The sequence below is a fragment of the Chelonoidis abingdonii genome, chromosome 13 (genome assembly GCF_003597395.2).
Source record: "Chelonoidis abingdonii isolate Lonesome George chromosome 13, CheloAbing_2.0, whole genome shotgun sequence".
NCBI classification, from domain to species: Eukaryota; Metazoa; Chordata; order Testudines; family Testudinidae; genus Chelonoidis; species Chelonoidis abingdonii.
Genome location: NC_133781.1, coordinates 30,700,517 through 30,716,386, shown reverse-complemented (window position 1 = coordinate 30,716,386; position 15,870 = coordinate 30,700,517). Strand labels below are relative to the sequence as shown.

Below are 15,870 nucleotides of genomic sequence, written 5' to 3'. Positions count from 1 at the left end.
AGGATGTCAGTTACCAAAATTTGATACCCTATATTGGCTTGATTGTTGTTATTGGTCCAGATTTTAATGGCCAAGAGTTCATGTTATATTTCTCATGTTTAGATCCCCTTATTGGGCATCTCTGTGGAGAGCTCAAGGATTAAACAGACCAAAGAGGATGAGCTACTCTCCAGATTTGAGGGGCACTGATGAGGCGTGACATGAGAGAAGCTTGCCCTGCTGTTACCCATGCCATGCATACTACATGGCCAGAGGATTTCAGTATTCAGCACATTTCAGCCAGCATAAAATTCACTTGAACATGTTCCCCTACAGAGCCCATGTACTGAGGATGCCCAGTGTGTACATCCTTCCTTAAAGCATTAATTATCATCACTAAAGCTGTTTGGATGCTCTGTATTTACAAATCTATAAAGGACAAATCTCCTCTGTCCTGTCCACTACCCCGAAATCCCTTCCTGTAGTTATTTAAAATATTTGTTTTTAAAAAGTAGTTATAACATGAGATACTTAAAAGATAAAGTTTAGGTTATTAGAGAAGTGCAGTAAATATGATCAGAGGTCCTAGGATTGGTTCAGCTCCATCTAGGATGTAGGAAGATGGCGTCCATCTTAGCTGAGGACAGCCTATTTGGATTGAGAACAATGAGAGGTGGCAGCCATTTGGGATAAAGGCAAGAAACTGTATGAATGATGCAGCAGCTCCTGAGATTGAATTAAAAACAAAAAAACCTCAAAAAAACTGAACCCCCTCCACAACTTTCCTAATGCGTCTTTTCTATGCTTCTCTGCAGCAGAGGTGGAAAGTTGTACTGAACTGTGTAGTGGGTGTGTAACATGGATGTACCTTCCCAAAGGGCTCTGCTGAGACCACCAAACTGATTTACACTTGTTGATTTAAACAAGATTAGAAACTTTGGTATATAAATATTGCAAAGGGCTAGTGAATTGCCTAACTCAGTGTGAAAAAAGTGAAATCCTTCAAAAGCCGTTACTCTTTGTCATTAGGACTGCAGATTTGGATGGATCACTTTTAGAAGGGCCCCACTTCATTTTTGTTTGTAGTTCAAGTTGTTGATAGGAAAGGCTCAGATTTTGTCACAGATATTTTTTGTAAAAATCACAGACAGGTTACAGATAATAAACAAAAATTCACAGAAACCTGTGACCTGTCTGTGATTTTTGCTACAAATATCCCCCTACTGCCTGCAGAGGCTAGAAGCTGTGGAGTCCCCCTGCTGCCTGCAGGCTAGGAGCTGCTGGGGGTTACTGCCTGTTGACCGCTCCAGCCCTGGGGCAGAAAATGTCATGGAGGTCTCTGGAAGTCACAGATTCTGTGACCTCCGTGACATAATTGTAGCCTTATTGATAGGGCAATTTCCAGTCCTGTTCACTCAAGAAACCTCGCACACATTTGGGTCCAGAGTTTTGGATGCTTGAAAGGGTTTTGTAGACACACACAAGCTAGTGTTTGTGTCTCTACCTTTTTTAAAAAAGACACTGGAAGGAAAACCTACACTTTCCATATAATCATTCTCTGAAAAAATCTGCCATAGCACACCCCCTTAATTGCTAGTGCCATTGTAATTCTAAAAACACACCTGGAATTACTGGTGCATAGTATTTCCATTTTACAAGATGATGTCTGGACAGACAAATCGAAGGTAAAATGATACAGCTAGATTTGTCTATACTTGAAACACTGCAGCACTTCAGTATAGACCAGGGGTTGGCAACCTTCGGGATGCAGCCCATCAGTGTAGACCAGATCTTATGAACTCCTTCTTACCAGGCTTTGTCGTTCTTTTACCAAAATCCTGCACATGCTCATATGGCATCCTACTATGCTGCTTACCCTTCGTTTCTTTAAAAATTGATTCCCACAAAGGACCTGGAGTGAAGGAATCGAATAGTACATATGCAAACCCTGTTCCCTGGCAGCTGCTGCAGGAATGCTGTTAGCTTAATGTATTCCGCCAGTGCACGACTAGTGTGAAGGCAGCACTGACACATCTGTTAACTCTACCAGTCTCTCTTTGTGACTCAGATTTGGTGGCTGATTGTTCCCAAACCAATCATAAGTTTTAGCAAGGTTGTCACTGTAGACCTAGGAACTAATTTCTTGTTTAGAGCAGTCTGGCATTGCTGACGTTGTTTTAACTCATAATGGTTGATGCAGAAAAAATTTACTGTAATACAGTTGCTCTGGTGACTGATGTTCACTGCTCTGGACAGAAGTTGCAACTCAGGGGTATTTCTGGTCAATCCTGGGGAGAGAGAGCTGCCTGTCTTCCTCCTGTCTGTCCCCTGCCCCTATTCTAACATTGACTTGCATGCCGCACCTGCTGGTACCTTTGCTGACCTTACACCACACACTCCCCTGTCTCTCATTCACCCCATAAGAGAGCAGAAGTTTCCTCTTTTAATTTAGGTGATTCTTTTGCATTTCTCCTTTGCTTCGGTAATACTCTCCTCCTCCCTGCAGTGTGGCCTCTATTCAGAGGTAAGAGTTCTCGTGGAAGCAGTGTGGGGAGTACTGGGGACTGTAGTAGTAGATACTCTGAGCTCCATCTAAAGCAGTCAGTCGCCTTTCCTCTGTTCAATTCTTAGCTATTTCCCCACTTTGTAGTTAGTGAGAGTGGACTGCAAAAAAGATATATTTTTTGTTAAACTTTTTTCTCAGGTAGCACAATAGTTCACAAGATTTATTTCTACAGTACTTGATTCAAAGGTAGCAGAATCTTGTGGAGTAAGAATCCTGTGAAGTGGTGATCGGCAGTTTAATTTGTGCGTCCCGAGTTGCTCTTTGTATTACTAAATATTGCAATACTACGAATGACACAGACTGCAAATGTACACTTGAACTGTTCACTCCTGACATAGCTATATCAGTGCCATTACTACTTTAATCATTACTGAATATGGTGATGCATTCAGCCTTGGTAATTCTTAGCAGGTTGTTTTCAGATTTATTTTTCTGGATGGTTAAATCCTCTGATTGATGCCTTTTTCTTTTGATCTATCATCAAGGTTGCTGCAATTAACCCTAATCATCCACTTGCTCAGATGCCTTTGCCCCCATCAATGAAGAACTGCATTCAGCTGGCAGCATGTGAAGCCAATGAATTGCTACCTATGATCCCTGACTTGCCGGCTGACCTTTTCACATCATGCCTTACTACACCAATCAAAATTGCTCTGAGGTGGTAAGTGTCTCACCTGTTATGTGGGGAAAAAGCATGGTCTGCAAAGCTTGTCTGTTGAATTGATAGACTTGTTGATCCAGATATTTTATCCACACTAAAGTTCCTCTGCAGTACTGAATTACAGGGATTTGAAGAGCACACCTGGGACAGCATCTTATTAGTCAAAGCCAAGAAGATGAAAATATTTGTATCTTGTTTATTACATTTTAGATTCCAGCTCGATACTTGGATTTGCTCAGATTAAGGGATTTACTCTAGTGGAAATTAAAGGTATCTGCTTTTACACAGGGCAGAAATACCATACAAGACAATGTAACTTTATTTTGTAAGTTATCTTTCATACAAATTATATCCCAAATGTTGCAATAAATAGTACAGTAGTGTTAATAGCACAGTGAAAGAAATTAAGAGTTAAAAACAAGAAATATGTATTGAAATGACATAGAAAGTTGAAGAGGCAGAGAAATACAAAAGCTTGGTCCAGACAGTAGCAACTGTACAAGAGCAAAGCTCTTGCACAACGTTAGAGAGATGATGTGGTGGAACAAAGAAAATATCTGCACTGGACAAGTGCATCGTGCGGGGAACTTCTGTGAGAGCTCAGTGCCCTGTGAGTGCTGAATGCTCTGAATTAATCCACATGAACTGGGTACCCACCAAAGAACAGAAGGAGACCACCAAAGCTCATTTCCTTGATTCTCCGCTAAGGAGACCACCAAAGCTCATTTGGAGCTGCTGTGTAACAAGTAAAGAATTTTCTTTGTCTGGTTTTTCTGTTCTAAGGAGGGGTACTGTATTACTATAAGGGGTTAATTCAGATTTAGCTTCAGACTGCCACTCATTTACCCACTTGACGAACAATTCTAGACCCATCCACTTCGAAGTCCCATCTCCAAACCCTGTTGAGTTCAATAGGGTATCCAGGGGTAGATCACAGCTGGTCACTACAAGAGCACCCAAAGCCCAAGAAGCAAGACTAAGAGCTTCTGAGGAAGACAAACATAACATTCTTAAGGAAGGATGAGTGTGTTGTTGGGAGCTGCAGATGAGAAGAAGGTCTCACAGACAATGACCCCAGAGGCCAGAGGTCTGAAGCAAAGATGGACTTTCCTAGTGTGTCTGCCAATAGATGGCAAGCCCTAGGTAAGATACACGTGCATATAGGCCTTTTATTGTTTTAAAATCCTTTGTCTTATGCTCTGCTGTGTTCCTTTTGGTAAGATTAAGATTTCCTTGTTTTAAGAATGCCAAAAGTCTCTGTATTAACCACTGGCCACCGCTTCTGAAGGGAAGACTTTAGGGTGCCAGGTCCAGTTGGGTCTGTTGAGTTGAGACACAGGATACTATAGCTTGAGTTCCAGTCTAAGTGGGAAAACCACAGGTTTTCACCCAGGACATGGGAAGACAAGAAGCTGAACTCCCAAGGCTATGACTTAGTGAGACCAGAAGAGGGGACAGAAGTGCCCCTAGCCAGGTGATTGACAAGGTGCTTGCACATTGGGTGACTGGGCTGTCTAGAAGCCTCAATACTTTACCTGCCCAGATACTGAAGTCCCCTGAATACTGCCATCCTGGATCTGGTCTCCCACTGTCAAATTCAAAGGTTGCCTGTATATATTTTTCTCCCTAAAGGTGAAAAAGAATGTTATGTTGTGAAAAGTAAGTCTCTCTCTGTATATAAGGAAACCCAGAGAAACTACAGATTGTAAACAGAAAAATACAGTTCCAAAGAAATATTTTAAAATGGTATAGCTATTAACAGATAATTGCTGTCCTGAACAAGAAGACACCTGGCATGGGGAGGAGGAGGTTTGGATTATACCACTTCAAAGTGAGGCATAGAATTTTGACTGTAAAAATTCATATTCATTGATGCTAAACCCTGTACCCTCAGAAATACATTGATTCCTGTATTATAGTTGAGTGGTATTGGCATGCTCTGTATAAAACATACACAAACCTACAGTAAAAGAACATTATTAACATTGCAAAGTCAAGAATCTAGAAGTTAGGAAACACTGTACTTCATTGCATGTGGATTCAGAGGAGGATATGGTCCATATTCTGCAGAGAAGTTTACTGTTAAAAGATTTGTGATTCTGCAGGTCAATAAATTTGGAAATCCTGTATTTGGAAGAGACATTAAAGCAATATCTTAAAGCTTTAATGTGCATAGAGGATACGGGAAGGATACATAAAAGATGATGATCTTTTGTGTGGAGCCTTTCGTTCTGAGCCTTTCAGAAACCATTCAGCCAGTTCCAGCACATAGATTTACATAGGCAAGAACAGAGACTATTTGCAGTTTTAGCCACTTCGGAGCTTTTAGTACACTTGAGTTATTAATGTAATTCAGCAAAATAAATTTGGGGTAAAAAATTTACAGTTTTTCCTTTTTTATTGGTTAGTGTGGGAAGAAAAATTGCTGCTTGCTGTACCTTAATGTCTTTATGCACCAGGGCTCCAAATGATTTCCATGACTTATCAAGAAATATAACCTACAAATCAACTGCAGTGTGGTTTTTCCCCTCCTTGTAGCTTCCTATTGTACTTCTGAGCATTCAGCGTGACTTCCTATGTAACCTTTGTGTGTGTGTGAAAGCTACAGAATGAGGTGCATGTTACCTGAATAGGGGTGTGCGCAAGATAAAACATACCTGAGGGCAAACTTGGATCATCTCCTCTACTGGAACCCAATAAGGTTGCAAAAATTCATCACATTTTCTGTTGCAAGTTCTTTGGGACCCAGTCTGATGCACACTGTGCCAATATATCAGGAGAAGACTGCCCTCCAGAGGCTCAACTATCCCTTCTTTGCCAGAGCTGGCTGGACTTCGGAGCATTTTGGAAGCAGCATGCTCAGATCCGTTTGAAAGCACCATGTTTTGTTGTCAAGAAGTTTCCCTTACCTGCCGTCTTAGGGTTGTTTCTGTGGCATCTGCCATCCCAAAATGCACTACATACTATATATATAAGAACCACTTCACCCACTGATGAAATATTGTTATGATCATTAACAATTCAAACAACAAGTACCCAACAGTTTAGGACAGGGAGTAAACACTATATAGGATGGAAACTGCAAGCATTATTTAACAGACAGGGTAACTTCCCAAATTTGGCAGGGCACCAGAGGAAACAGCTATAAAAGTGAACATGTCACAGGGTTTTTTAATGACTACAAGTGGTAAGGGCCTTGCTTTTATATCCTCTGAAAGATGGTACTTCTGGCATCATGGTGTCACCCCCAGCATGTTAAAAAACATGTTATAATAGCTTGAGTTAGACAGTGCATCAGTCTTTTCCTTGGAATGCTGTCTCTTTGTGCCTCAACCATAATAATTTGTATGTGATTTAAATTTGTTTTGACAACATCTAATGTATGAGAGGTTAGCAAATAATACAGGGATGAGTATGAAAGCCTGAGTCAATAGCAAACAAACCATAACAATATTTAAATTTAGTTTCCATATTCAGTGTTTCAAACAGCATGTCATTGGGGGCATATTTCTGTAGTTCAGAGAATACTTTGGGGACTGCAGCTGCCAGTGCATTTCATGGTATGCAAAACACATTCTTGAAGGCTCAATTTCTCCAAGCTGTATGGAGATTTCTGAATAGTTAACTTGTTTTGAATATGGGTTCAGCTGGGAGGGAACAGAGGGTAGGTGAATGGAAAAGATAAGGCCTCGATCCATTAAGATTACTAAGTATGATCTTTTAGTCTGCACATGCTGATTTTTAAATGAAAGATATTTTCATAAATGTACTTTTGCTCTGATTGATTGAACAGAGACCTAAATCAGATTTCTGACATATTTCCTTTGTTTGCTGAGCTTCCTCTTGTTATACTATGATTTTACTCTGTCTGTGCCCACTGCAAAGTGGTGGGATTTCTAGCAATGGAAGGAGATAGAATATCTGTGTTAAACACAAGTAGCTTTGCCATTTTACAAAATGGTGTTTGATACAGAATTGTTTTACCCGCTTGCTGACTGTGATCCAGTGAAATCCCAAGAACCAGCAGCATTCACTTCCCAGGCAGCTTCCTCAGTGTGAATAGAATACCCCCCAGTATTCTTGTAAATAAAATAACTTATAACTCTTCCAGCTGGACTGTCTCACATGTGCATATCTTGGTCTGTCAGTGTCAGAATAAATTACCTTTGGGGTAGAGCTGGGTAAGATTTTTCTAACAAATGGTTTATTTGCCAAAAAATGAAGTTTTGGGTCAGCCAAAGCTATTCACTCAAATAGTTTCAGACCCCCCTCCCCCCCCCCCCCAAAAAAAAATTCAGGCTAGATTCACAAAACCACTGGAGGATGAGGTGAAGGGGCTGCTGTCCCTGAGTAGCTCAGAGGTTAGGGCACTGACTTAGGAGTGGGAAATGCAAGTTCAAATCCCTGCTGCAGATTTTTACCCCTCCTGGGAAGTGCCTGAAGCTGTTGGATGTTCTGGCATGGATCATTCTCAGTCTTGCCTGTTGAAGTATTCTACTGTGTGTATAATAGTTGGATAGTCATTGGGCCAGAGAGAGAGAGTGGCTTATATTGAGTGGTTAGGATACTTACATGGGATGTGAGAAATCCAAGTTCAAGTCCTTGCTCTAATGAACATTTAATTATTTATACAACGTGTAACCACTTTAAGAGGAGAGATGGAAAAAGACCTATCCCAAAACAGCCACTAGTCTGGTAGCTCGGTCACTCCCTTGGGGATGGGAGAGACCTGAGTTCAGGTTCCTGCTCCAGAGTGAGGACTTGAACCTGAATCTCCCACATCCCAGCTGACTGCACTGGACTGCTAGGTACAAACATGCCACCTCCTCCTATTCCGTGAAACTAGCCCGTCACTTCTGTTGCTTTCCGTTTTTGGTACCTGAAGTGAATGTTTGATATGTGAATTGAAAATGATTTTGATTTGTTTCTGTACCTTGGTTCTTAAGTTGGCTGCATGGTATTTGAAATGTTTTGCTTTAAAAAAGTATTTTAAATGCCCTTTTTGATGTTGCTTTGTAGTTTGCATGTATGTAAGTATAATGTGAAACGTGTTTAACCCTGTAAATAGACAACCGTAACTATTCTCTTACAGCATGATTTGCTGTTAATTTTTTGTTTTTTGTTTTTGCTTCCTTCTGGCAAGTGTAGCCATGCTGTGTCTTTGCTGTTGCCAGCATTCTCTAGGTGAGGTCTTGTTGCACCACCATTTCTTAATATGTTCTTCCTCACAAGAAAGCTATCCTCTGCATCTTCTGCTTGTCACAAGAGTTAAGAGGTCTGTTTAAACTCGCACCAGGCTGAAGTACTCATATTTAAATGTCAGCACTTGTCACGTGGCCACATGCAAACCCATTATATGGGGAATAGAACCTTCAGTGCTTTGGTATTAAATCCTGAATCATCACTTAAACTTCATCTCTGCCAAAAGTTGGTCATGAAGATACTGCGGTTGTAACACAGAGTAGAGAATTCTTTACAAATCAAGTAGTGATAGTAAACTTTTAAAACGCCTTTCTGTCTCTCTAATCAGATGAAAAGAACCAGTGGCAGTCAAGCTTTTGAATGGGCCTAACAGGTCACAAGGATCTGTGTGTTTGTAATGTTTCTGTGATTAAAATTCAGCAAAAAAATTGTGTTTTAAACAAAATTCCTGAAATATGCAGTCATTGTGCCATTCACTGAATGAGAATCTGAAGTGAGATTGATTAAGCACTGACTAAATATATAGGAAGTAGACTAGCTTATTTGCATTGACCAAGCTGAAACAAATAAAACAACTTGCCTACTTTAAAAACAAACAAACAGTGTTTAATAAGGTAATAAGTTTCTAGTAATACAAGTAAGGAAACTCATTTATATGAATTTAAATCTGACAATTTCCTTTAAAGTGTTCTTAAATCCATAGGTGCTGATAACAGGTTCTGATGACTATTCAGCACCCGCATGAAACATTTTCAAGCATCTGTCCAAACCATTTTCAACTTGCTGCAGAGTGAAAGCCAATTTCACGTCTTCTGCTCATCCACTTGTGTCCCACTGCAGAGTAAAGCCCTTTTCCATTCTGCCACTGTTCTTGATGCTGAGGGGACTATACCAGGCAAGTTAGCAAAGGCACTAAGCATTGTTAACCTAGTGAATCTGCCCCCAAGCTTCCTTGGCATCATATAGGGTTTTTTTTGTTGGATTTGCTGCATTTGCTTGCCAGCAAGAGTTGATGGGTATCAGTACTGTGACTGGTCCCCCATACTCACTTTGCAATTCCATTGTGTACGAGCAGCAAAATGAAGCTGATTAAATCTCTGAAGTGCTGCCTGTAGAAACTGACATTTTCATACCATAGGTTGGATTTCTGTTTTCTGAGGAAACTCCACTAATGCCACTCCTTAGTGGATTGTGGGGAGAGGGGTACTTTCCAAGTAGTACTCCTAGTCTAGCCTGCCAGGTCAGAGAAGACTAGGATTCAGAACTGGGCTCTTGTGCTGCAGTGCCCAGCACTAACCAATAGGCAGCGGTTTTCAAGCAGATCCTTTTTTAAAAAGGAGGGGGAGATGGAAGGGAAGGGGGAAGCAGACTGGATTGGTTAGATAAACCCTCTGGTATTTGAGGGGCAGAGGGAGAAATCTAGGAAATAACTGGTGAAAACCATTTGACAGGTTCACTTTTCATGGTTCTGGGCATTACCAGTACAACGGTATTGATTGCATTGCTTCAATTTAGGGCAACAGTTTTGGCACAAAACCTATAGGAGAGGAAAGAGATAGTGGTGATTAATCTCTTTCAAAAGATTGGTGAATAGTTTGTGGGAAGCTGCAGTACAGGCTGCCAGCCTGTAGGACCCAACTGCAGTGAGTTTTTTCAGATGTACAATCACAAGTGTCTGTCATTGTTGGAGCTGCACCGTGTACAATGCAGCAAAAAAAAAGTGGTTTTTTTTGTTTTTTTTAAGAAAAAGCTAGCTCCACAAGGCCTGCCCCTTTATGTTACATTGGGGTTTTAAACTGAAAAGCTACAAGGCTCCTGTAAAACACATTCTCTGCTCTGGATTGTGAAAAAATTGAAGACAACTAATTTAAAAACATCCAGAATAACACCCACATTGCTCCCAGTGCCAGCGAACTTCTCTGTAATTGGTTTAGCTCTTGAAAATCTTTTTTTTCTAAACACAGAGCCAGATAATCTCCTGCTTTCTTTCAAATTACAAGAAATTGCCTTCTCTCTTATAAACCCTTCAACTTGTATGAACAAAGTGAGATCCCTTACATATGGAAGGAGGAAAGAAAAAGGAGTGTTTACGTCAGAGGGCCTTTGAAAGTTTCATGAGGTTTATAAGTTGGCTCTTAAAACAGTGACTGAAAAAACTGCAGAGGAAGATTGTGCAAGAACATGGATGTTCCCCTTACTAAATTGGGAAAAGCAGATTTTCAAAGACAGATCTTATTGTAACCAATTACGTTGGCGAGAACTGTTTTGCATCTTAATTATAATCGGAGCTGTAGCACCGCCTATAGTAAGCTGCCTGACACTTCCCAATATAAGACCCAATCTTCAGTTGCATATAACTGTGGCAAACTTAACCATTTGAGCTGAAATACCCATTTTGGGTGTCTGCCTCAGGATGAATTTTGTTGGAAAGTTTCAACAAAATGCATTAGCGGTTTACGAGAACAAAATTAGGGGAAACTACATTGTTTTGCCTGTGTTAAATTTTTTTAACAGCAATTTTATTGAGAGGTTCTAGTGCATCTGTGCTTTAGAGCAAGGCCTTGCACTGTGACAGGGTGTCAGGGATGTACCTTATGCTGTTCTTGTGCAAAATTACCTAAATTTGGCCAAGTTATAATCATTTGAAAAATCTTTGTTTGCACATGCTCAGTAGAGACTTGCTAGTTTGGCAGCTAAACTCTGGGAAGATTTTATGTGCACTAAGCATGTTCTAGCACAGGGATGCAGGGGCTGAGCAGGAATTGCCCTGCAATTGCTGCTCCTGGTGCTGGGCACAGTCACTGAGAGCCAGGAGATTGTCTTGTCTGCGCTGTTCCACCTGCTGGTATCCAGGCAGTGAGGGAGAGAAAGACTTGAATGCAGAGGGACAAGAGTCAGAGTTGGGGATGGGGAGGTTGGCATATGTCTTGATAGAGGGAGTAGAGCTGGGGTGAGGAGTCTGGGACTGGGAGTTGGGCAGAAGACTTGGATTGGATGACGCTCCTGGAGGCAGAGTTTGTGTGGGAATACTGACAGACTGGGATAACGAGGAGGAACTGGAAAGAGAGACTTGAAAGAGGAGAGACAGAACTGGGAAGTGCAGGCTGTAGGGGTTGGAGTAGAGGAGGTCTGGCTTTGAGGGAAATGAGTGCAGAAGGATCTGGGTTCACTAGAACCTGGACGAGAACCCAAGATTTGCATCCCAGCATTCCTCTGCTGTCACTAAATATCTGTGAAACCCATTGGCAAGTCTCTCTCTCATCCCTTTCTAGTGGCCAGTCCACCTAGAGCAGTGGTTCTCAGACTTCAGTACTAGTACCCCCTTTCACACAGCAAGCCTCTGAGTGCGACTCCTCCTTATAAATTAAAAACACATTTTTTTATATTTAACACCATTATAAACGCTGGAGGAAAAACGGGTATTGGGGTGGAGGCTGACAGGTCACGACCCCCTGAGGGGTCCCAACACACAGTTTGAGAACCCCTGACGTAGAGGATGATAGCTATTACAGTCATTGGTATTAGCCCAAGTGGCACGTCTGTTCTGTGGATCTGACGGTCCCAACATTTTTGATGACCCATGTTAATGTCAAAATTGTTCCATGTGGTGGAATTTCTGGTTTTTTCAGTGTGGCTTTTTAAAAACTTAGGAAATTACACACACAAAACAAGTTAAAGGAACATTAAGCAACATTTTTGCAACAGCAAGTACTCAAAAGTTAAGAAATACCAGAATTAAAGATGCTTATGCATGTGGGGACTTCCTGAGGTTTACAGGGTGACTTCCCAGCTGTGGCTTTACAGTAGTGATCAGAGAGAGAGAGAGCTATTCTGAAATTGGGAGTTGTTTTTTCAGGATATTCTTGACTAATTCAAAGCATATTTGCACTGATACACAGGAAGGCCAACAGGGACACACAAAGTCAGTTATATGTGCACACATACACCCAGAGTTGGAAGGAGTTCTGAGGTGTATCTTTTGTGACTGCATGCATACTGTGAATCCACCACTATGAACTGTTTTCTTAAAATTGCTTATGCGTGAAGTAATGTGCGGTGTTGATGTTGCAAGAGAAATTAATTATTATCTGTCAACCTATAGAATCAAAGTGCACTGTAAGGCTGTTCTTGGGAGCCAAACTACTGTGTTGTTAAGAGTTTCGGTCAGACTGAGGAATCAAAAAGTATTTGTTACTAGTACTCAGATACTCTGCACTAGTGACCAGAATGTGCTAGACATCATACAGACCTATAGAAAGACGCTTCTCCTGCCCTAAAGGTTCACAGTCTAAAATGTCTTCATTCCCAATTTCAACTATTTGAGCATGTGGTCTTAATAGTATGTAGGGCTTTTCCACTGGGATGTGGACTCTTGACTACATCTTTGGACTCAGAGAAAGTAGAGAAGCATTCAGAGCTGTAGGAAAAGGATCCGAAATGTAACCTGGACACTAATTTGACTGGACAGAAATGAGAGATTCCAGAGTGCTGGGTCAGGTAACCTTTATTTATTTATTTGTTTGTTTGTCTCAAGGGCCCTCTTTTCATCCCAGTTTGAGTGCATAAAGCTGTTAGGAGTCTGTTTCCATTCAGCACTCATGCTCTTTCTCCATGTTATCCACCCAGAAAGTGTGGTGGGTTGAGTCTCTTTCCCAGTGTCTGGTAACATCAGGAAACAAGCTGGCTGAGTCTCAGTTCAGAAAAGGCTGATGGAATGTTGGTAGGTTGGAGTACATAACCAGAGGATATGGTAAAGATATCCGCCCCGTAAGGGCATGTGTCTGCTGTTTGATGATTGTCAGACTCCCAGTTGCTATTAGATATACATGTATCTATAGAGACCCGGCTGGCTTTTTTACAGCTGCCTCTGATCAGGAGGTTGCGGTCCTTTCACTCTGGCACAGATCTCACTGCTGTCATCCATGCTTCTCTCACTTCAGGATTAGACTATTGCAACAGGTAAGGCTACACCTTAAATCAAGTTGGAGACAGAGGTTAGTGCAGAATGCAGCTGCCTTCTTGTTTAAATAGTGTATTTTGCTTTAAACCTGAGACTGCCAGTTCCAGGATCTTTGCTAGCTGTCTCTTGGTTCTGACCTTATGAAGTCCTTAATGTCTAGGGATCTGCCTGCCTGAGAGCTGCATCTCTCCTTATGCAGTGATAGCACAGATGAGTTCTGTGGAGGCTCTCAAGCTGGAGTTCCTTTGGTAGGAGAGAATGGCTGGCATGGGGCTGTCCATGATGATTCCTTGACTTTGGAATTCTTTATCCCACTTCCATAATAGCCCAAATCTGTAGTCCTTTAGGAGGCATCTCAAACCCTATCTATTGAAGAAGAGTTGAGGTTTCGGTGGAGTGTGAATTTTTATTTAGTGGGCATTAGGGTTTTACAAGAGCTTTGGATATGTGATCTTTTATAGACTGAAATAGAAATAGCTAAGACTAAAGAAGACCACTTGCTATACAGCACCTGGACAGTAAAGCTCTCTGAACAGTAGTGTTGGAACAACCCACAATTGTTTCTAAATGTATTTGGCCATGGGAAAGGAGAGCATAGCACTTGGAAGAACAGATCTTTGTAAGTAAAGGATGTTTTTTAGATAACTTGAACATGGGCAGGGTTAGAAGGAATTAGTTTTATTATTAAGACAATGGCCTAAAACTCTGAAGATCTGGACTTGGACTTCGTCTGTGGCCTTGCCCTGTAGGTCACTTAATTTCCAGGCCTGAGTTCCCTATTTGTAAGAAGTGGATGATTAATACTTCCCTACCTCGCAGGGGTGTTGTGAGGATAAATCCATAAATGCTCAGGAGGAGCTTCAATACTAAGGTAAATGGAAGGATGTAGATCAATTAATCTTTGGTAAGAAAGAATGTGATAAATACAGACAGTCCAGCTCCGAGTGGCATTTTGATATAGGGAAAAATCCAATGGGATCTAAAGGGAAAGATAAATGAATGTCTACATTATTCAAATAAAATCTGTGAAATGCGCCGGAGGTTTTTTGTTTGTGCCTTTTGATTACAAAAGGAGTTCTGGTTCTTTTGGCCATATCTTACTTTCTCCAATCCTTCTTAAAAAAATTTTCACCTCTGCAAGAACCAGGATGAGCTGATTTCTTCTTTTACTAGCATTATGGAAGGAGAGTCAGGAGTTGGTGTCATGCCAGCATTCAAAGGTCTGCAGTAACATCAGATCTCTCTAATGTGGGTAGTCTGATTTTGGAAATGATACACGTGAGGATACTTTGCATGGTTTAGCAGTATAAAATGCACAGGAGCAGACTGTTGAACTCCTAAGTGATCCTGATCTCAGCATGATTCCATAATCCTGTATTTTTAAAGAGGGTCGACTCTGCTAAAGTTGTCACTTCTGATTTTTTATTTTTTTTTTTTTCAAAAAGGTTAGGTACTTTGTGCTGCTCTAACATTATTCTTCATTTCTCCCTCATTCAGTAGTGCAATAGAAATTGGTGAGCCGTTCTTCCCTTCCATGAATTTATAGTACGAGGGATTTTTATAACTCGTATGAATGCAAAAGATGTTTGTTTCTGACCTTCCAGGAGAAATTGCTGGGAGTGATCCAGAGAACTTGCATGTGTCTTAAACAGGAAAACTGGCCCTTTCAGATACTGAGAGAGGTTACCTACTTAAGAGAAGGCCACAACAAAAGTGAAAGCATCAGGAAACTGCAAATGAAGCCAAAGGTTTCATTTCCATGTATGTTAAAAGTTAAACAAAACTTACAAAATAGTGTACATTACCCAGGGTTTGGTTCCATTTTTGGGAACTGTGCTGGGTAGCAGAAGAAGAAAGACAAGTGCAGGCCTTGCGTTTGGCTGTTGTAGGACTGGTGTTAAATAAGATAAATTTGTTCCAATTCCAAATCTTCAGACCTTTACAATTAGCCTATATTTATCTATAGAATCTTCCACCCTTAAGGATCTCAAACTCAGAGATCAACATGGTGATCTCTTTATTTACCACTAAAATGTAGCTGCCTCCGGAGTGAAGTGCTGCAGCTGCATAATATCTCACAGCCACACTACTGAAGAGTTTTATGCAAGACAGGCAATATTGTATCCATTTGGGTGGTAGGGGGAATTTAGGGAAGCCAAATGTAATTGTCTACTTGAAAAGAAGACAGGACATCCAGAAGAACACAACCACTTCTTTTTCAAGTAGCACCAAAAGATCTTTCACGATGGTAGGTGGTCAGAACTTTGATTTTGACTTTGTCTTATCTAAAAGATATGAATTCCTATTGTGCCCCCTAACACCATATGGGGGTATTAGATCAATACTGAATCAGAAGGAAAAGTACTATCACTTCCTACAGCACCTTTCTTTCTGGTTTTCCTTGACGTTTCCCAGCCAAACGCTAAGCAAATCAGACCCTGTTTGTCAGGAGAGATCTCTTGCAATCACTGCACTAAGTGGTAACACTACAATGAATTAAAA

At 41.0% G+C, this 15,870-nt stretch overlaps 1 protein-coding gene across 3 annotated transcripts in view; it reads left to right on the top strand.

Annotated features, from left to right (window-relative positions):
- Positions 1 to 15,870, top strand: part of RPTOR (regulatory associated protein of MTOR complex 1) — a 290,490-nt gene that overhangs the window by 126,117 nt on the left and 148,503 nt on the right. For all 3 annotated transcript variants that reach the window (XM_075071909.1, XM_032797289.2, XM_032797288.2), the window contains exon 6: positions 3,031 to 3,206. In XM_075071909.1, the coding sequence (XP_074928010.1) occupies positions 3,031 to 3,206 (176 nt within the window). The remainder of the gene's footprint in view (positions 1 to 3,030; positions 3,207 to 15,870) is intronic.